This window comes from Lepus europaeus, chromosome 4 (assembly GCF_033115175.1).
Source record: "Lepus europaeus isolate LE1 chromosome 4, mLepTim1.pri, whole genome shotgun sequence".
In the NCBI taxonomy this organism is placed as follows: domain Eukaryota; kingdom Metazoa; phylum Chordata; class Mammalia; order Lagomorpha; family Leporidae; genus Lepus; species Lepus europaeus.
The window spans coordinates 155779683-155801154 of NC_084830.1; the positions used below are offsets into that span (position 1 = coordinate 155779683).

A 21472-nucleotide genomic window follows, 5' to 3' on the forward strand; every position below is an offset into this window, starting at 1 on the left:
AAAAAAAGGCAAGGAGTAGAAATATGCAAAATAAGAGTAAAATAGCCCAAACTTGCAAAAGCGGTGTTAATAACACAGAATTACATTGTGTGGCTCTGCAAATGAAATATAAGTTCTCTAAATAGATAAATGGATTATAGAAATTTAGAAAAATTTGTTAAAATGCACCAGACACATTTTTAAAGTTATCCCATTAATCCTTCAAAAATACAAAAAGACAAATCACAAGGCCCCCTTCACGGAGGGTTGCTTACACATCAGTAAGAGGAGTCGATGTCAGTGTTGCATAGCAAACCACTCTAGGTCCAAAAGTCAATTGCATGACTAAAACGAAGCACTAGAAGCTATTCTGTTAAGGACACAGCACACAACGAAGTCTGTTGTGAACGCTGTTAGTTTATGTTTTGCTGGAGATACAGCCTTTCCAACAAGGCAGGAGAAAGAAGATAGTAAAATGATTAATACCGTTAGGTGATATAACTTTGAGCCTGGAAAAATCCAGGAGAAACAATGAGCGACTGTCTCGAACAGTGAAAGTCTGCAGGGTGGAAGAGAAAATCAGCAATACACGAAGTTCTTTGCTGTCTCTCACACCAGCAACAGGTTAGAAGGTGAAAGATCAGACTTCATTTGTAATAGGAACAAAATCAAATATTCTCTCTGGAAAAGAATCAAAGCCGAGAGATAAATGAGGACATGGAAATGATGTGTGAGTCGAGGTAGGCAAAGGGCTAACTCCTTTCGCAGATGAAGAGGTCCTACCGACCGGTCACCAAAGACCAAGAGCACCAAATATCGACAGCAACAACCGCAGCTCACAGAGAGTAAACCACAAACAGCTATGCTGTGTTTTCTTAATTCAGTGACCTTGCTGTACTTTTCCTGGGGAAATAATTCATATCTTTCTCTCCATAATCAACCGTTCGTCTCTCCCAAACTCATTTCCCACTGCTACTACTCAAGTCCAGGCCAACTTACATGTTAGGCTTATGTTAATATCTTCTTAACCAATGACTAGTAAAAGCTACAGCTTTTCAATTGTATGAGTCATTGATAAACTGAATGCACGCATATCACATCATATATACACACACACACATGCACACACATACTTACATCATGTATATATATATATACACACACATATGCACACACATAATTATTGAAGCATTTACAAAGCAGGTACTTTAAAAACAAATATATAATGAGCACTTATTATCAAGCACTGTTCAAACTTGAATATGGAGATAGGCATTTTGTGTAGTGGTTAAGATGCCCCTTAGGACATTTGGATCCCATATCAGGGTGCCTGTGTTTGACTCCCAGTGCAACTCCCAGTTCAGCTTCCTGCTAACATGCACCCTAGGAAACAGTAGGTGGTGGCTCGGGTCTCTGCCACCCTTTTGGGAGGCCCAAACTGGGTTTCCAGCTTCTAGATTTAGCCTGGCCCGGCCTCAGCTGTTTGGGGGCATTTGGAGAGTGAACCAGTGGATGGTACATCTCTCCACTCCCCCCCCCCCCACTGCTTTTCAAATAAATAAAAACAAATAAAAATGTTTTTACAAAGCTGGAATATGATAGAGAAGAAAACAAAGTCCCTGTATGCACTAAGCTTAGATTATGAATAGGAGTGACTGAGAGTCCTGGACTGATTGATGTCAGGTGATGTCAATCAAAGGAGGAAAGTAGAGGGAGGGGCAGCAGCAGCTGACATTTGAACAGAGACCTGCAAAGCTGAGGGTAGGAGCTTTAGGAGAACAGAAACTCAAGCACTCAAGAAAGTAAATTCTGGGAATATTAATAATACAATTATAGCGCCGTCGCTCCTTTATCAAGGTGAGACCCGTTAGAAATTCAGCACTCACACCTGTTTCACATGTGAGCCACACTGGTTGCTGCATGTGAACCCCTAAAGTTCTGTCTGTGATGAGGGCTAAATTAGCCATTGAGTATTCATACCATGCTTAGTTTAAAAATAAACACAAAGAACCCTCTTTCCCCTCATTGACCCTCTAGATTTTGGCTCTCTTTACTGAAAAACATCCTTTTAATTTCATCCTGAAAACAACATGGAGAACGACTTTCTTTCAAAACAAGTTTTCCCTTGAAGAGAAACACATGTTCAGAGTACAAACAACATTCCAGTACCCAACTTAAGGCTACTTAATTTCTGCAGGATGATATCATACTGAGGTTACTGAATATGCTCCTTCCCCACCGTTTGTTGTTTAATTCTGTAATTTTGGCCCATTCACAGATGCAGACCCATCATTTTATGCAGCTAATTAGAGGACAACAAAAAATATGTTTGACATACAAATACCTCTCAGTTTACAGGTAATTCCTATCAATAATAATAAATAATATACCTACTCAATTTTATAAAATGAAATTCAACAGCTGGTTTCAAGATGTATTTGCAAAGATTTTAGGGAAGACAGCAAAGGTAAGCAAGGCTGCTGGTTTTCTAATTAAAGCCATAATAGGGGGCCAGCGCCTTGGCTCACTTGGTTAATCCTCCGCTTTCTGGCGCCGGCATCCCATATGGGCACCGGGTTCTAGTCCCGGTTGCTCCTCTTCCAGTCCAGCTCTCTGCTGTGGCCCGGGAGGGCAGTGGAGGATGGCCCAAGTCTTTGGGCCCTGCACCCGCATGGGAGACCAGGAGGAGGCACCTGGCTCCGGATTGGTGCAGTGCCGGTTGTAGCAGCCATTTGGGGAGAGTCAACCAGTGGAAGGAAGACCTTTCTCTCTGTCTGTCTGTCTCTCTCTCACTAACTCTGCCTGTCAAAAAAAAAAAAAAAAAAAAAGCCGTAATACTTCAAAACTGTAGTATTATGTTAGATAGACAAACAGAAATAGAGAGTCTAGGAACATTTCTGTGATTATACGGTGATATTTCTTATTTTGAGATATATTTATCTGAAAGGCAGAGTGACAGAAGCAGAGGGAGGCACAGAAACATCTCCCACCCACTGCTTCACTCCCTAAATGGCTGCAATAGGTGGGGCTGGTCCAGGCTGAAGTCAGAAGCCAGCAACTCCAACCAGGTCTCCCACATGGGCAGCAGGGGCCCAAGGACTTGGGTCATCTTGTACTGCCTTTCCAGGCAAAGCAGCCCAGACTCAAACAAGCACTTTATATGGGGCACCGGCATTACAAACAGCAGCTCACCCTCTGGGCCATAGTGCTGGCCTCTGTATGTTAGGATTTCAATGAATGAAGAAACAGTGACCCAAGTGCTTCAAAGCAACATTACGACAATATTCATTTTGGAAAAACAAATAGGATAATGAGATTCTAACCACCTATCAGAAATGTATTTGAACAGCCCTAACAGATAAACACTAACAGATAAACCCCCAGAGTCCCAGTGGTTTATCCAAATACTCACTGTTTCTCCTTCGTGTATACCTCAACAGGTGGGGATGTGGGAGGATCTGCTCCACGTATTCCTTCAGACCCAGGCAAACAGAAACCTCCACATCTTCAAATTCCGTTATGCAAGGTCGCCCAGGACATTCACAGCTAGTTGGAGAACAGGGGGAGAAATGTGGAAGACTGCCTGCAAGGTTTCATGGGGCAGGTGAAAATCATGTCATCATCTGTGCCCATATGCAGCTGGCCAGCATTTCCCAAAGAGGCTGGGAACGTAATTTAGCCAGGTGCCCAAGGCAACAGACGGAACGAATACTCAGCCAGTGTCTAACAGAGCATTTCTTTCTGGTTCCCAAATATCCTACGAAGCTTTAGAACATACTTTCGTATTCTCCAAGTGAGGCCCTTGGAAACTCTATCCAGTTACTGTAAACCAGCTCAGAGGCCCAGTGAAAGCATATGGGAGGCCCAGAGAAGGCGCAGGTGTACATAGTCAAGAACGAATACCTCTGGCAGGCTTTTGAATCTGGAAGCAACGGCATTTCCTTGATTTAACGTTTGCTCTCTGGAGGAGCTCTCCTCACCCCTCTTTGAAGTGCTGGATCCATCCTCTTGGAGGTTCTTCTCTGTCCATGATTACCATAAGTAACATCTGAAATCAGTGGTGCAGAGTGCACCTTTTTTGACAGCATTTGTGCCATACCTCTTCCCTGAGCAATCTGGGAAGACTTCTTAAATACAAAGTTCAAAGGCTGCTCAAGTATAGCCTTGCAGTTCCTTGGGCATTACAAATAAATAAAATTTTGTTTTTGAGAAAGGTGTCTATTCAATCACATATGCTATTAGCATTTCCCAATTTTTTCGTAAGTTTCTTATGTTTGCTTTGCTTTTTCCTCTCATTTGCCACCACGCCTTAAAGCCACAGTGTGTAGGACCAAGTTCCATGCCCTGACTTGTCTCTGCTGGTGCCATGTCTTATGGGACATTTGTGCATATCCTCTTACCATTTCTGATAGGAAGCAGTGAGGTTTCCACCCTCTTGCTTTTTGCTTTCAAATTAACAAATGATTGCCACAGACCATCTCTCCCTGTTTTTATTTCTATCACCTTGATAAATGCAAAGAGAGAGAGACAGAGAAATAGCTGATTCTCAACATCAATGTTTCATTTGGAAACTCCTTCTCTAGAGCTATGGCTCAGTAGGTTGTGTCTCTGTGTGACACACATTTCTCATTTTCTAGCCCTGGATAGTAATTTTCACCCAGTCCTCTTCTAGACCAGGTATGTGGGCTGTTTTTCCCCTTCACTCCTCTCACATCCCCTCCATTCTCTTTTTTCTTTCCTTTTCCTCTCTTCCTTCTCAGCAGCATTTCTCTTCCAGCACAATTTTTCCTTTAGAATATTTCTACGTGTACTCTACTTCACAAAAACACACCAGATTCTCATTGTTTACTACAACAGATGCTCGTTTGGTCACTTAAAATTCAATGTATGAAGTGCATTACAGCCCCTTGCAATCATTTAGGCTGATAATTTTTCCTTCACGCTAAATGGGGGCATCTAATCCAACCCAAGGAGTTGGCACCCAGGTGAGAGACAACAGGAGACAGAAGAAAAGGTATGTCCAGGCTTTCACGTGGCTTAGATGGTTTTCATCCATAACCCACGTGAAAACCTGAGGAATTGTTAACTTACATGATTCAAACCTAACTTCAAGAGGGTTGAGAAATGTACATTAGTTGTGTACTAATTGGTTTAAATGATTTGCCAATATCAGCCAGAATACACAGAGGTAAATTCTAGATCGAGACCTAAGTTTAAACAGAAACCTAGTAATGTACTAGAATACAGAATTATATGGGGATGACAGGAACTCTACAGGGTGTGGGAATTCACCCTACTTGGCAAGCTTACAAGTCAGCCTGCCACAGTTTCCTGGACAGCTGGCATGAGACTGAGAAGCTGCATCAGACATAAAGAACTTTATTACTCATGGAAGAAACCACAGACTGTGACCATGATGCTTGTGGGGTTCCCGAGGACCACTACGAGGCGTGATGAATCAGTGGAGTGATTCACAGGACTCGGAGAGGTTGTGGTTCTCACAGAGGGATTACAAACTTCCGGATGCCCTATCTTCCAGTGTAGTGAGGTGGACACTCTATGGTGTGTGACAGCACAAGCAATGTTGCCGACTTGGGAGGTTCACCTGGACTTCAGTGCCCATGGTTTTTTTTAGGGGGTCAGTGGCTTAGGCAGGAAGGACTTGCATGCCTGACAGGTTCCTTAGACTCTAGTACCCCAGAGCACAGAGAGATAACATAAACCACTTTGTTCATAAACTATCTGATCAAAATAGAACTAGAGGGCTGAAGGCCTCACACATATACAAAAACACTCTTATCAGATGAACTTAGTTCAGAATCCATCTCCCAGGAGCTGCCCAAGAACCACTCAGAAGTCAGGCATATCTTGGGAATGTGAAGTTTGAGCAAGCCAGGCCTGCCGAGTTAACCCTTTCCTGTACACCCATACTCTCCCAAGTCCCAGAGGGCTCTTGTTAAATACCTGCACATTGAGTAGACTGCACTGTAGAGAGGAACTCTGAACTCCCCTGATGTTTGTCTTGGTGGAGCCATCACTCATCCTTCAAGATTGCTCAGTAAAAATACAACCCTGAGAAATGAGCTGGGAGAAGAGCGAAAACGGCTTTGCATTCCTGGCATTCTCAGTGGAACCTGCAGGAACGCTCAAGGCTATGGCATGTTACTTTTTGCAGCAAGGGTAGGCTCTTGTAAGCAAGGTATAAAGCACAAATGGAAAAGTTGAGCTGATGAATCTGATTACATAAAACCACTTCTATAACCCAAGAAGACCTGTAAAAATGAAGCTGGCAATGTAGAACCTAGGAAGCAGGAAAGATTGTTACTCTCACTCCGATTCTAAGTGGACTCATGACAATGTTCTAGCTATTCTCAAAACCATCAGCAATGAGGTTGCTGGGATACCAGGCAGCTAGAGACATAGGGAAGTATAGGCAGCTCCCTGGAGTGACAAGATGTGAGCACAGGCTTGCTTGCAATGGCACAGGAGGGATATGGGATTGCACAAAGGTGAGAATGGAGCTGAACTGAATGTGGGCTGACTTGAGCTGCAGTTAGGGGAGTTGTGTCCACTCCTAGGCTCATGGAGATGAGTCTGCTAGGCAGTCAGGACAGGACACGGAGCAGCTAACAGAAAACTCCCCATGTGCAGGCCTGAAATAGCAGGGGCTGCAGCTGCAGGGAGGATACACATTTCCACCAGAACCCTTCTTCCATACTGCAGAAAAAATCCTGAAGGCACAGGAAGGACATCAATAGTCGTCAAGGAGAAAGCAGGTGAAGACTCACTGTGGCTTGGGACAGGGTAACAGAAAAGGAGCAATCCTGTATCACTGGAAGGGGCAGAAAGCTATTCCACAAGTAGGCCATCAGACGGTCTAACTGGGAGAGGGGCAAGGAACTCTCCCAGAAGATTCCCAAAGGTAAGGTTCTAGCTGTCACAGGAAGTGGCAGGACCACCGAGAATGCCACAATCTCAAGATCTAGCCACGATTCACTAAGCACCAATATCACAGGAAAAGTTTGGAATGTCAAAAAGCTCAATTTTTTCCCATAAATCCTTTTGTGAGAAATCTGCTAGTAGATGAAGTGCATCCAAACAAAAGATGATGAGAAACTTTAGCAATTAAGCATTTAATATGCTTAATCAAAATCTAGAATTAGAAGTAAGGTAGAGACAGAAGAATAGATGTTGTATGATCACGCTCTATGTTATGTGCTATGTACTACATGAATGGGAGGAGTAGGGAGATGGGAAAAGGAAAGTAGACCAAACATTTAATGGTATTTAGGCAACAAGTGAAAGTTAATGATGTCATTAAAGACAGACAATATAAATAATGAATAAAAACATAGGGGACTGAGGTCTCTAAGGAAGAAAGAGCACAAGATGACCACTAGAACAGAATTAGAAATCTTCCTAAACACCAAACATATCATTTATTTAAAAAGAACACGGAAAATCTATTATTAACAGAAACATACTAAATATAATAAATATAATTATAGCACAAGATAATCTGACAGGTGAAAGGAAACATATTCATCTTATCAGTGGATGCAAAGAGGCTTACTTTGCTTATTAAACGTTCAAACACTTAATTTGGTTCATAAAGAACCAACTATAAACTCTGTTTAAGAGAAACACTTAGAATAATCCAGAAAGGCTAAAAAATTGACAGTCAAAGGCATCCACGGAAATGGAGACAGTAAGAAAGCAGAGGCATCAACACTGATACCAAATAACATTGCAAGCAAATCATGATAGGGAGAGATTTTCTACTATTCTCAATTCATTTGCAAAAATTAAATGAGAAAAATTGCATGATCGAAAAATAAAAAGACAACAAACTGGGAAACATATTTGTGATACATAAAATACCTAGTCTCCCTAGAGGAAGCTGAAAAATTAGAGGAAGAAAGCTTAAAAAGAGAAGAAAAGGCCATCACCAAAGGAAAGATGGGCAAACGACATGAACAAATAATTTTAAAAAATTGATACAAAAATGATCCTTAAACATGAAGAAAGGATGCACCTACAGCCACAGTAAGAGCAATGCATATTCAAATTACACTGACATACAACATGGCTCAACCATCCAATTTGCCAAAAATCCAAATGTAAAATACAGTACTATCATGGGGAATTTATGGAGACACATGCCTCACTCATGTACTCCTATTGTCGAGGGAATACAAATTGGTACAAGCTACCTGATAGGGAATTTGGCAACCGTTTACAAAACACCGCCTTCTGATCTAACATTCCCACTTCTAGGAATTTACCTCAATGATATGCCCCCAATAATGTGAAAATACATTGTCTTTTCATATTTTCTTTGCAACAGTATTTGCTATGTCAGTATATGGAAGATAACCTATTTACTCACACATAGAGAGTGGCTGAACATTCTGATACATTTACCCAATGGGGGACTGCACTTTTTTTTGTACTCAGGAAGACCTCTATGATCAAATTAGTAGTAATAGACAGGATATATTCTTTTTTTTTTTTTTTTGGACAGGCAGAGTGGATAGTGAGAGAGACAGAGAGAAAGGTCTTCCTTTTTGCCGTTGGTTCACTCTCCAATGGCTGCTGCGCACAGTGCATCTCGCTGATCCGAAGCCAGGAGCCAGGTGCTTCTCCTGGTCTCCCTTGTGGGTGCAGGGCCCAAGCACTTGGGCCATCCTCCACTGCCTTCCCGGGCCACAGCAGAGAGCTGGCCTGGAAGAGGGGCAACCGGGATAGAATCTGGCGCCCCAACCAGGACTAGAACCCGGTGTGCCGGCGCCGTAAGGCGGAGGATTAGCCTGTTAAGCCATGTCGCCAGCCGACAGGATATATTCTTAAATGATAAAAAAAAAAAAGTTTACAAAACTTTGAGAATGCTAATTTTTGTGTAAGAAAGAAGAGGAAATACGAAAATAGATGTTTATTCATCTGGGCAAATGGACCACAAGACAGAGATAACAGAGATCAATGCGACTGACTATCTAGAGGGGATAGGTGGGAATGAAGTGGAAAGAACAGAAACAAGGGAAAGGTAGCATTGCTCTCTTCTGAGTTTACCATCTTATAAACTCTGATGTATGAAACATGCTAATGTCTTAAATATATAAAGCAAATAAATGCAATTGAGGGAGGAAAAATTATATAAATACCACCAGAAACACTTGAACTATACTGCATTCAAATGAAGTTCTACAAGGGAGGAGAGAAAAATGAGCTGTAACTCACATATGAAATATCCACTCTTTTAAAGTGCAGAATTCTGTGGATTTTATGGTCACAAGATTTTATGATGAATGTTTCTTGTTGAGGTGGATTCGTTCTGAGAGGAGAAGCGTGGTGGGGGAAAGAGGCACGGAGTCACCACACAGACCCCAGGAGCCGGGTGAAAGCAGGCCAGAGGCGAGCAGCCTGCAGACTCCTTTATTGCAGTTGCTACAGCAGCATATATAGCCAAGGCAGCCAATCTGGTCAAGGGGTGGTGTATGCCCTAACCAATCACACCCTGTTGCCAGGCAGTTTCCAAAGCCATCCAATCACAGCCTGTTGCCAGGCAGGCTCTGTTGCCATGTGGTTTCTGAAGCCATCCAATCACAGCCTGTTGCCAGGCAGACTCCATTGTCAGTGGCCATCTTGGCATGGCCTTCTCATTCCACCACACAGTTACTACTCAGTTCCAGAACATTTATCTTTCCACAAAGAAATGCCAGACCCAACAGCACAAACAATTCCTCCTTTTCCCAGCTCCTCACTACCACTTAATCTACATTAAGTCTCTATGAATTTACCTATTTGGGACATTTTATACACATAGAATCACATTGTTGTTCTTTATTGCTAGCACAATGTTGTACTCAAGACTCATCCATGTCATGTTGTACATCAATACTTCATTTTTATAGCTGAATAATGTTCTATTGTGTTTGTGTGTGTGTGTATGTATGTGTGTGTGTATATATATATATATATATATATACATACCATAGTTTGATCCATCACCAGTTAATGGACATCTGGACTACTTCATCTTTCTAGATTTTATGAATGAGGCCACTATGGACATTCATGAGCAAGTTTTTATGTGAATGTTTCCAATTCTCTTGGGTATATATGAGTGGAAATTCTAGGCCACATACTTTCATATACCCATGCTGGCATAGTTGGTGGTGTGCTACAGGTCTCTGAACATTTTTTTACTTTCCATTCCATAATTAAACCAGATAATCTCTTCTATCATCTAAAAGTTTGCCAAATCTCTGCCTGCTTAAATCTACTGTTGCTGCATTTTTCATTTCAGTAATTTTTCTTTTCAGCTTCAGAATTTTTTTGGCTTTTTATAATTTGTCTCATCCCTGATATTCTTGACTTGGTAAGACACTATTCTCAGTTAGACCTGGTTTCCTTGGGTTCTTTGAATATATTTAAATTAGCTTCTTTAATCTGCGTAAGTCCAAACATTGGGCTTCCTCAAAGTTTCTGATTGAAAACCTTCCCTGAGTACAGGGCTCTTTTTGTGAATGTCTCATTAATTAATAATACAATCTTGCAGTTTTTTAAATGAGATCCCCTCCAACCCTGGACTTACTGTTCTTGCTGGTTTTTGTTGGTAACCACATGGTGGTGACTTTTCTGAACTACTTTTGTGAAGTCTATATTCTTTGCTGTCGATAGTCATTTAAGTTGGCTTCATTTAGCTTAGCAACATGCTAACTAACACTTGGACAGAAATTTCCTTGGATTTCTGGAATCAATACCTTTTCTCCTGAAGGGCTCTGCGTGTTAGGGTAGACCTTTAACACTTAGGAAGCTGACAATCCTGTAGGCTTCTCTCGTTTCTGTATGGCACTTCAATTTCAGTTGTTAAGTGAGAGTTTAGAGGCTTCTTGGCACTTTCTTGTACATTCACACAGTCCTATGAATGTGTGAGATCTTGATTCCAAGAAGTATGTTTGAACTTATCAAAGTCCCTATGGATACTTGATTGTTCAGATTTCCTTGTAAGCTTTCTGGTTAACTCACTTATCCCAACTGTTACTGCTTGAGGCGGCCTTGATGTTAAAAATTTGCCTCTCATAATTTTGAAAAGTTATCTCAAGGAATAATCTTACTGCCCTGGTCAAGTTTGACTCAGATTATATGAAAACAGCCTTGCAAGGGGGTTGTGCAGTGAATGACCAGACAGGTCAAACAGTAACAACCACCTGTGTCTCTGAAGAGCTCCAGTACCATCTGCTCCCCTCCAGGGCTGCCGGGCTGCAGGTTGCTCACTGTGGTTGTCAGCTGTTTGTTTTCAAGGCTAACATGCATCAGGGAGCAGAGATGGAAATAGGGCTTAAGATGTCACAACAATCAAGATTCAGACATTTTTTCTTGAAAAAAATACTTCCTGAATTGCTGCAAGTCTTTAAATCTAGAGTTCTGAAAAAATATATTTTGACAGTTCAGACAATTTTCTTATGCTTTTACAGACAGAATTTTAGGATGTCCTTCCTCCATCATTTTTTTTTTTTTTTTTGGTTTGTTTTTGCTGTTCTGACATATCCAGGCAAGTTTCAAACAATCCTGAGATTATACACCTTCAGATTAAAGAAGAAAAGGGTGGAAGGAAGCCCACGTGATTTACAGAACTGCAGAGACAAGAGTTCAGAGTTCAGTTCAATGTGACTAATTTGTGAGGCAAAATGCTGGAGAATAAGGAGAGGTACACACAAAAAAAAGAATTTGCTTTGGGAACGTGTAAAAGGGTCCCCTTGAGTGTTTGGTAGATTGATCTAGGGAATGCACATGAAGAACCCACCCAGGCCAGGGTAGAAAAACAAAGCGCTTACAGACTCAGACATGGATTGCTTTTCACCAGCCACACAGATTTCCTAGTAGACAAACTATCAGGAGGAATGCTTATAATGGTAATGCCTCAGTAATGGGGACAACTGAGCCCCAGACCAGGGGTTTTCAACATCAGTATTATTAATCTGGGGCTGGAATTTTTGGTTTTGGTGGTACTCTAGATGGCAGAGCAGCATCCTGGGCCTGTATCTGTGTGTAGCCGGCTCTGTTTCCCCTAGTGACAACGCAAAATAACTCTTGATGCTGCCAAATGTCCACTGTGGGGCAAAACTGCTAAGTTCAGAACTGTCCTCGACTGAATGGTTGTCTTGGACTCATGCTAACAAACCATGGTGCTGTAAAAGACCACCCTGATTAAGTAACTTCACTGCTTCCCAGAAACAAGTCCAATAGTTCTTTGCATACACAAAACCTAGAAACCAAGATATATAACTTTCCTTCTAACTCTTTAACTGGATCGACCTCCTGCAGTTGGGGTGAGAAGGCTTGGGCAGACTTTGCTGTCTGAAGGGCAGCATCCTCAATCAGAGTCTGTTAGGCACAGAAACATTTCCTTTCACTTTGTCAGTCTGAAATTACGTCAACCAAAACAAAAAAGTACAAATTTTGCATTCAACACACAGAAATAGCTTTCCTATTGTGTATCTTGAATTCTATTCTTCTAATTATCTAAAGTCTTGAACTCTTAAAATAGATAGAAATGACTCCAGAGAACTTGTGAAGCCTGGTTAATCAGATGGACTTTTGTGCCATTAACCTTCAGGATATGTTAAATTTACTTTACAGTTTTAATCTATTTATATTTTTTATTTATTTGAAAGGCAGAGGGACCGAGAGAGGAATAGACGGAGATCTTCTGTTCACTGGTTCACTCCCCTAATGTCCACAACAGCTGGTGCTGGGAAAAGCCTAAGAGCCTGGATCTGAATCTGGGATTCCCACAGGGGTGGCAGAGACCCAACAACTTAAGGAGTCACCTCTTGCCTCCCAGGGTGCACATGAGCGAAAAGCTGGAATCAGAAACAGAGCCGAGGCTTGAACTTGGGTTCTCTGATGTCCAAGTGACATCCTAACTGCTGTAGAAAATGCTCACCACAAAAGATTATATTTAGTTAGCATTACTTAGTTAACCAAGTACCTTCACATTTCTCCTACAGTAGGAAAAAAAAAAAAGTTGAAATTGGAAGGGCTTTTAAAAACCCTGTTCTTCGGGCCAGCGCTGTGGCTCACTTGGCTAATCCTCCACCTGCGGTACTGGAACCCCAGGTTCCAGTTGGAGTGCCAGGTACTAGTCCCGGTTGCTCCTCTTCCTGTCCAGCTCTCTGCTGTGGCCCGGGAGGGCAGTGGGGGATGGCCCAAGTGCTTGGGCCCCTGTACCCGCATGGGAGACCAGGAGGAAGCACCTGGCTCCTGGCTTCAGATCAGCACAGCGCCGGCTGTAGTGGCCATTAGGGGAGTAAACCAACGGAAGGAAGACCTTTCTCTCTGTATCTGTCTATAACTCTGTCTAGTAAAATAAAATTAAAAAAAAAAGCCTGTTTTCACTTATAACAGCACTATGATGTATAATGTAGCCCCTACTCAGGGAGTCACCTCATGACCTCTCTGCTGAGCCATTAGTAGGGAGACTCTTTCAGTCCTACCTATTTCAGAAGTTCTTACAAATAATCTTATGATTCCTCAAAAAAGGTCATGAGTACACTGTCAAATAACTAGATATTATAGATTCTTGATTTAATAGAAATATTTCTAAGCAGTGAAAAAAACAAGTAAAATTGGTTACGTTGCAATATTTAAAAAATTTGCCTAAATAATAGAAATATAATTAATAAATCCAAAATTGTTATGGAAAACAGAAGTACATAACAGTAATTAAAATATTACTAAAAGTAATATGTATATTATTTATTATTTGCACATTCATACTTTAGTTTTGTTAACTTTTAACAAGAGTAATCTATTTTAAATAGATCCGATTTCCTCATATTTTCTAATATTATTTTAAATGTATCCCAACATTTATTTTTAAGCCAAAAACCAGAGTTAAGCCAGTGACATACACTTCATATAAGCACAAATGACAAAATCTGGAATCACTATAATCCCAAAATTCTTTTATACAGGAAACAGTCTGGGGCATGTTATTAAAGGTAATTTAAGTGTATACCTGATTTATGAAACATAATTTTAGTTCAAGAAAGAAAAAGACAAACATCTTATATACCTCCAAAGAGGCATTAAAAATTCATTTAAATAGGCTAGTTAAAAAAGAATTTTAGATTGAAAGTTCACAAGAAGAGGTACTGATCAATCATCAAATGTAATTTTTTTCCCCTGAAACACAGCGATTTTCGACTGCTGTTCTTTTCGCCTCCTGCTTGCTTCCCAGGAAGGATGAAGTGGCAGCTGCAGTGACTGTTTTGTATTTCCCAGTCCTTTCTGTGCACTCTTATTGAACTGACTCTGGATCTGGGGTTCGCTTGGTGGGAAATCTAGAAAGAGAAGGCAATTTTAAAATAATACTCAAGAGAAACATACTTTGTTTTCTTCAAGACAATTTTACAGGAAGAAATCTTATTTTTCTTAAATGGAACACTTCACGATTTAAAACCAAAACCCAAGAGAAAACTGTTTGAACTCAAGCTGACATATTAACAGTAAATTTTGGGAAATAGAGAAGGATGCTTCAGTAAGTCTGTGGAAAATACTTACTATAAAAATGCTATGCATGGATTATAAAATTCTTTCTAACAAAACAAACATGGTTTAATTCCACTTCTCACAAACTTTCTGTAGTCCATTTGTGCTTGTTACCCCTGTTATAGACATTTATTGAGTATTACACTGTGATATTATTCACAATGGCATAAACAAAGAAAACAGTTTACCATCCTGTATTTTCAAAAGAATATCACGGCTGGCGCCGTGGCTCAATAGGCTAATCCTCTGCCTGCGGCGCCGGCACCCCGGGTTCTAGTCCCGGTTGGGGTGCCGGATTCTGTCCCGGTTGCCCCTCTTCCAGGCCAGCTCTCTGCTGTGGCCTGGGAGTGCAGTGGAGGATGGCCCAAGTCCTTGGGCCCTGCACCCCATGGGAGACCAGGAGAAGCACCTGGCTTCTGCCTTTGGATCAGCACGGCGCGCTGGACGCAGCACGCTGGCCGCGGCGGCCATTGGAGGGTGAACCAACGGCAAAGGAAGACCTTTCTCTCTCTCTCTCTCTCTCACTGTCCACTCTGCCTGTCAAAACAAACAAACAAACAAAAAAGAATATCACTAGATTACTGTGTACAGACAAGGTGTAGCCATAAAATTCAGGTCTTTTTTTTTTTGACAGGAAGAGTGGAGTGGACAGTGAGAGAGAGAGACAGAGAGAAGGTCTTCCTTTTTTTGTTGGTTCATCCCTCAATGGCCACTCCGGTGGTGCGCTGCGGCTGGTGCACCGCGCTGATCTGAAGCCAGGAGCCAGGTGCTTCCTCCTGGTCTCCCTTGCGGATGCAGGGCCCAAGCACTTGGGCCATCCTCCACTGCCTGCCAGGGCCACAGCAGAGAGCTGGACTGGAAGAGGAGCAACTGGGACAGAATCCGGCGCCCCGACCGGGACTAGAACTCGGGGTGCCGGCAAAGCAGGCAGATTAGCCTAGTGAGCCGTGGCACCAGCCATAAATTCAGTTCTTAAAATAGAGTATCTGACAATGCTGTTTATTTATTTTAAAATTATTAATTGATTTTATTGCCACCTGTTAACTGAACCAGTGGAAGGCCCTACTTGCATTCCATTGCTCTAAGCCAGTGCATAATCTCCAGTACATACTGTGCTAGTCCATGCAGTGGTGCCATAATCCCCATCGTCAGCCAAGCCCACCAAGCAAGATCTGGGCAAGGTGCTGTCCAATCCTATAGTTTTAGGGCCATGGCAATTAGTGTCACAAGCTCCAGTGTCATCCATGCTTATCCAGCAGTACCTAAGAATGTGCCCCTCTGTGCCATCCCAAACCCCAGTGTAACTGACATTCAACTCTGGGGGTCTGAGGGCACACACCTTTGGAAGCCCCTGTTACTAAAGTCACACCACTATTTCCTGGAAATAGTGAACTGTTGCAGATAAGACAACTACAGTATTCTAGAAAACTACAGCACTTCTGGGTTTACCGAGAACCAAATCCAAGGCAAATACCCAATTGACAGACCACTTTCTATTTAAATGGAAACCTTTTCCAATTAATTTTACTCCATTAAGAATTGACTGTTACACTAAATGTGTAGATATCAGATCTACAGGGACACAGGAAACATGACAGTTCTCCAGAAACAGATCTTGATCTGAAGGCAATCTATGAAGTTCCCAAAAAAGAATTCAAAGTAATGATTCTAACGAAACTCAATGAGATGCAATAAAATAGATATACAATTCAAAGAAATGAAGAAAACAAGGCATGGCAACAAGGAGAAATTCAACAAAGAGATATAAATTATTAAAAAAAAGAGACAATGAGAAAGTTTAGAGCTAAAAACCTGAATCAAAAAATACAATTAAGAACTTCAATAACAGAATAGACAAGCAGAATTTCTGACTCTGAAGACAAGTCTTTTGAAATAACCCATCCGTACAATGGATTAATAGCTGAAAATTTCCCAAATCTCAAAGGAGATATAGACAGCCATATCCATGAAGTTCAAAAGACCCAAACCATACTTAACTAAAACCAAAACTCTCTAAAACAAAAACCAAAAAAACCAAAACATATTTTCACCAAGGCATAATACGGTTAAACTTTTAAGTCAAGGAAAAGGCGAAAAGGAGAAAAAAGTTAAGGAAAATCTATTAGACAAATAGTAGACTTCTAAGCAGAAACCTTACATGCCAAAAGAAAATGGGATAATATATTCAAGATGTTTAAAGAAAAATGTGCCACCCAAGTTGGAAGAAAAAAAAAATCTGCCAATCAAAAATACTATATCCAGCAAAATTATCATTTAGAAGTGAATGGGAAATAAAGACTTCCCAGACAAGCAAAAACTGAGGAACATCATTACAACCAGACCAAGTTCTGTAAGAAAAGTTTCAGGGAATCTGTGGTGGAATGAGAAGGCCATGCCAAGATGGCTGCAGGCATCAGAAACTGCCTGGCAACAGACTGTGATTGGATGGCTTCAGAAACTGCCTGGCAACAGGATGTGATTGGTTAGAGCATAGACCACCCCTGAACTGGATTGGCTGCCTTGGCTATATAAGCCGCTGTAGCAACTGAAATAAACGAGTCTGCAGGCTGCTTGCCTCAGGGCTGCTTTCACCAGACTCCTGGAGTCTGTGTGGTGACTTCATGCCTCTTGCCCCCACCACGCTCTTCCTCTCAGAACAAATCAATTTCAACAGGAATCCGATATGAGAAGTAAAAGATCCAGTGAGTATCAATATTAACTCTGAATGTAAATGGATTAAATTCCCCAATCAAAAGATACGGGTTAGCTGACTAGATTAAAAACAAGACTCATCTACATGCTACCTACAAGAAACTCAGTTCACAAATAAAGATGCACTAAGGCTGAAACTGAAGGGTTGGAAAAAGATACTCTACTCAAATAGAAATCATAAGTCAGCAGAATTAACTTATACTTCTTTCAGATAAAACAAATTTTAAATGCCTAGTTATTACTTATTTTCATCAACTTGAAAGAAAGAGAGGACAGAAGAATATAGATACATACAGAGAATGAGAGAGCTTACATCTATTGGTTTACTCCTCAAATGGCCCTGATGAACACAGCTGGCCCAGGCTGGCACTCTGAGCCCAGAACTCTCTCCAGTTGGTTTTCCAACATGGGTGGCATGGCCACACTATGATATAGGATACAGGTATCCTAAGCAGTGGCCTAATCCACGGTGCAACAATGTCTGACCCCAGATAAAAAAATTTTAAATAAAACAACTGTCAAAAAACCACAAAGGTCATTACATGCTGATAAAAGGTTGGATTTATCAAAAAGGTATATCAATTATAAATATATGTATATATATGCACCCAATATCAGACCACTAAAATATATAACGGAAATATTATTAGATCTCAAGGGAGAGACAGATTCCTACATAATAACAGTTAGAGATTTCAACACTCCACTGTTATCAATAGATGATGCATTACGTAAGGCAGAAAACAGACACATCAGAGTTGAACTGTATTATAGACCAAGTATACCTAATGGAAATTTATAAAGTATTTCATCCAATAGCTGCACAGAAGATTTTTCTCATCAGTACATGGAACGTTTTCCAGGATAGACCATATTTTAGGTCACAAACCAAGTCTAAATAAAGTAAAAAAAACAAAACAAAACAAAACCCTGAAATCACACCAAATATCTTCTCAAACAATGGAATAAAACTGAAAATCAACAATAAGAACAACAAGAAAATTTACAAATATATAAAAACATGCTCTTGAATGACCAAATGATCACTGAAGAAATTAAAAAGAAAACAAAAAAAATTTTTGAAATGAAAATGAAAACATTATCAAAATGTATGGGATACAGCAAATGCAGTATTAACAGAAAAGTTTACTGCCACACATGCATACATAGTAATAGAAGTGTTTCAAATAAACAATCTAATGATGCTCCTTAAGGACTTAGGAGTCAAGAAATAATAAGCACCACTTTCAAAATAAATTCATTTGAAACTACAAGAAATACAAAAGATCAACAAAACAAAAAACTGGATTTTACAAAAAGAAAAAACAAACATTAAACCAGATTACACAACAAAGCTGGGAAAAATAAATAACATCAGTGATGACAAATGAGACATTACAACTGACACCACAGAAATACAAAGGATCAGAAGAACCTACTATAAATAACTATATAAAAATTAGAAAACTGAAGAAATGGGTATTCTTATACACACACAACTTAACTAAGACTGAATCAAGATTAGAAAGTAACCAAATTGAAGGAGCAATTAAAAGACTCCCATTAAAGAAAAGCCAATGGCTTTACAGCTTGACATGCGCAAAACATTTAAAGAACTACTCAGTACTTCTCAAGCTGTTCCAAAAACAGAAGGATCTGCCAGCTCACCAAAACCAAATGGACATGAGAACAAAAGAAAACTACACCACATATCCTTGATGAACATGGATGCAAGATTCTCAACAAAACATTAGGAAATGAAATCCAACAGCACATCAAAAAGAACAAAAATCACATGGGATTCATCCCAGGGGTGTGATGATGACTGAACATTCACATATCACTAAATGTCGTAAATCACATCAACAGAATGAAAAAACGAAAACTACATTAGCACCTTAATAGATGCAAAAAAGGCATTTGGTAAGATTCAACATTTCCTCGTGATAAAAATTCTCCCCCCAATTAGGTACAGAAAGAATATATCTCAAAATAACAAAGGTTATGTATGACAGGCCAGTACTTAATAACATACTGAATGGGAAAAAGCTGGAAGCATTTCTCCCCAGATCTGGCACAAGACAAGGGTGACTCCTTTCACCACTCTTATGCAATATACTACTGGAAGTCTTAGCAAGAGCAACTAGGGAAACAAAAGAAACAAAGGGCAAGCAAACTGGAAAGGAGAAAGTCAAAATATCCATGATTACAGATGACATGGCTTTATTCATGCAAAACCTAAATACCCCACCGAAAGAGGGGAAAGATTTCTACAACAAACGTTATAAAACATTATGAAAGAAATCAGAGGACACACAAAAAAATGCAGATATTTCATCATCATGGATTAAAGAGTTGATTGCCAAAATATACGTAAAACCAAAGGAATCTACAGATTGAATGTAACTCTCATCAAAATAGCATATTCTTTACAGAAATAGAAAAAAAAATTCTAAAATCTATTTGGAACCACAAAGGACCCATAATAGCCAAAACAATTTAAGTAAAATGCTGCTGCTGCTGCTGCTACTAAAATAAATGAATAAAGCTGGAAAAATCACAGTACTTGATAACAAGGCATATTACAAAGCTACAGTAATTAAAACAGCAGGGTACTAGTATAAAAACTCACATATAGATCAATGCAACAGAATACAGAGTGGAGAAATTAATCTAGATACATAGAGTCAACAGATTCTTTTGAACAAGGAGAGTCTCTTTCAATAAACAGTGTCAGCAAAACTGGATACACACAAGTATTAAAATGAAATTAAGGGTAGGTGTGAGGTCTAGTGGCTGAGCTACCAGTTGGGACACCTGCATCCCTACTGGACTACCTGGGTTTGAGTCCTGGCTACACTTTGAATTTCTGCCTCATGTTAATATGCACCATGGGAGGCAACGGGTAACAGTTGAAGGGGTCCCTGACATCCACAGGGAGACTCGGATCAATCCTCTGTTGCTGGCTTTGGCACCAGACAAGGTCCTCTGCAGGGATTTGTTGGACTGAGCCAGTGGCTGGGAGCTCTCTGCTTGTCAGTCTCTCTCATTTATTATCTCTGTGTCTCAAATAAATAAATTCAAAAAATAAAATTAGATCCCCAACTCTCACCATAAATAAAAGTCAACTCAGATGGAGTCAAAACTATGAAGCTGATAGAAGAAACCATAGGTCAAACATTTCACAACACTGTTGTAGGCTACAATTTTCTGGGTACCATTCCAAAAGCACAGGCACCAAAAGCAAAATTAGTTAAATGGGGGTGCGTAAGCTAAGTCACTTCTACACAACAAAGGAAAAAAGTGACAAGACAACTGTCAGAATAGGTAAAAAAATTTGTACATTATTTACCCAGCAAAGGATTACTATGCAGAAAACATGAACTCAAAAATTATACAAAAAAAAAAAAAAAACCCACCCAAAATTCCAGTAAAAAAATGGTCAAAAGGTCAGAATAGATATTTCTCAGAAGAAGGAATACAAATGGCCAACAAACATATGAAAAAAAAAAAAAGTTCTATTTCACTAGCTATAAGGGAAATGCAACTCAAAATCAAAATGAGATGTTCTCATCTTTGTTTGAACGGATACAACCAAAAAGACAAAAAATAACAAATGCTGGTGAGGATACCAAGAAAGGGAAACTCTTATGAACTGCTGGTGGGAATACAAATGAGGACAGTCACCATGCAAAACAGCGAGGAGATTCCTACATCCAGCAAAATATATTCACAGCAAATGAAACCACTTTTTCAAGAAGATACCTGCACTATCATTTTCACTGCAGCACTACTTACAACAGCCAAGATATGTAATTAGCCAAAGTGTCTATCAACTAATGAATGAATACATAAAGTGTGTGAAATATTATTCAGCCATGGAAAAGAATGAAATCCTGTCATCTGAAGCAAAAAAAGGATGGAATCCAAATACTACATATGTCCCCCATACACGTGGAAAGCTGAAACCACTCATTCTGAAGACAATGTAGTAATTACTACAGGCTGGGAGAAGGGGCTGGAGGGAGGATTTATACAGAATGAGTAAGTTCCTACTGCTATATAGTATAGCAGAGTGTCTACAGTTCACAAGTAGCTACCGTGTATTCTTGCAGCAAATGTAAGAGAGGAGCTCAATTTTTCTGATCACAAAGTAATGACAACTGAGGGGAATGCTAATTATCCGTATTTGATCAATACCTATTGTATATATGCATTAAATTGG

The 21472-nt window shown here is 40.2% G+C and overlaps 1 protein-coding gene across 1 annotated transcript in view; it reads right to left on the bottom strand.

Annotated features, from left to right (window-relative positions):
• Positions 1-13932: 13932 nt before the first annotated feature.
• SRFBP1 (serum response factor binding protein 1) overlaps positions 13933-21472 on the bottom strand; it is a 63200-nt gene continuing 55660 nt past the window's right edge. Inside the window, exon 8 of the mRNA XM_062189269.1 lies at positions 13933-14327. Within this exon, the coding sequence (XP_062045253.1) occupies positions 14143-14327 (185 nt within the window). The 3' untranslated portion in view covers positions 13933-14142. The remainder of the gene's footprint in view (positions 14328-21472) is intronic.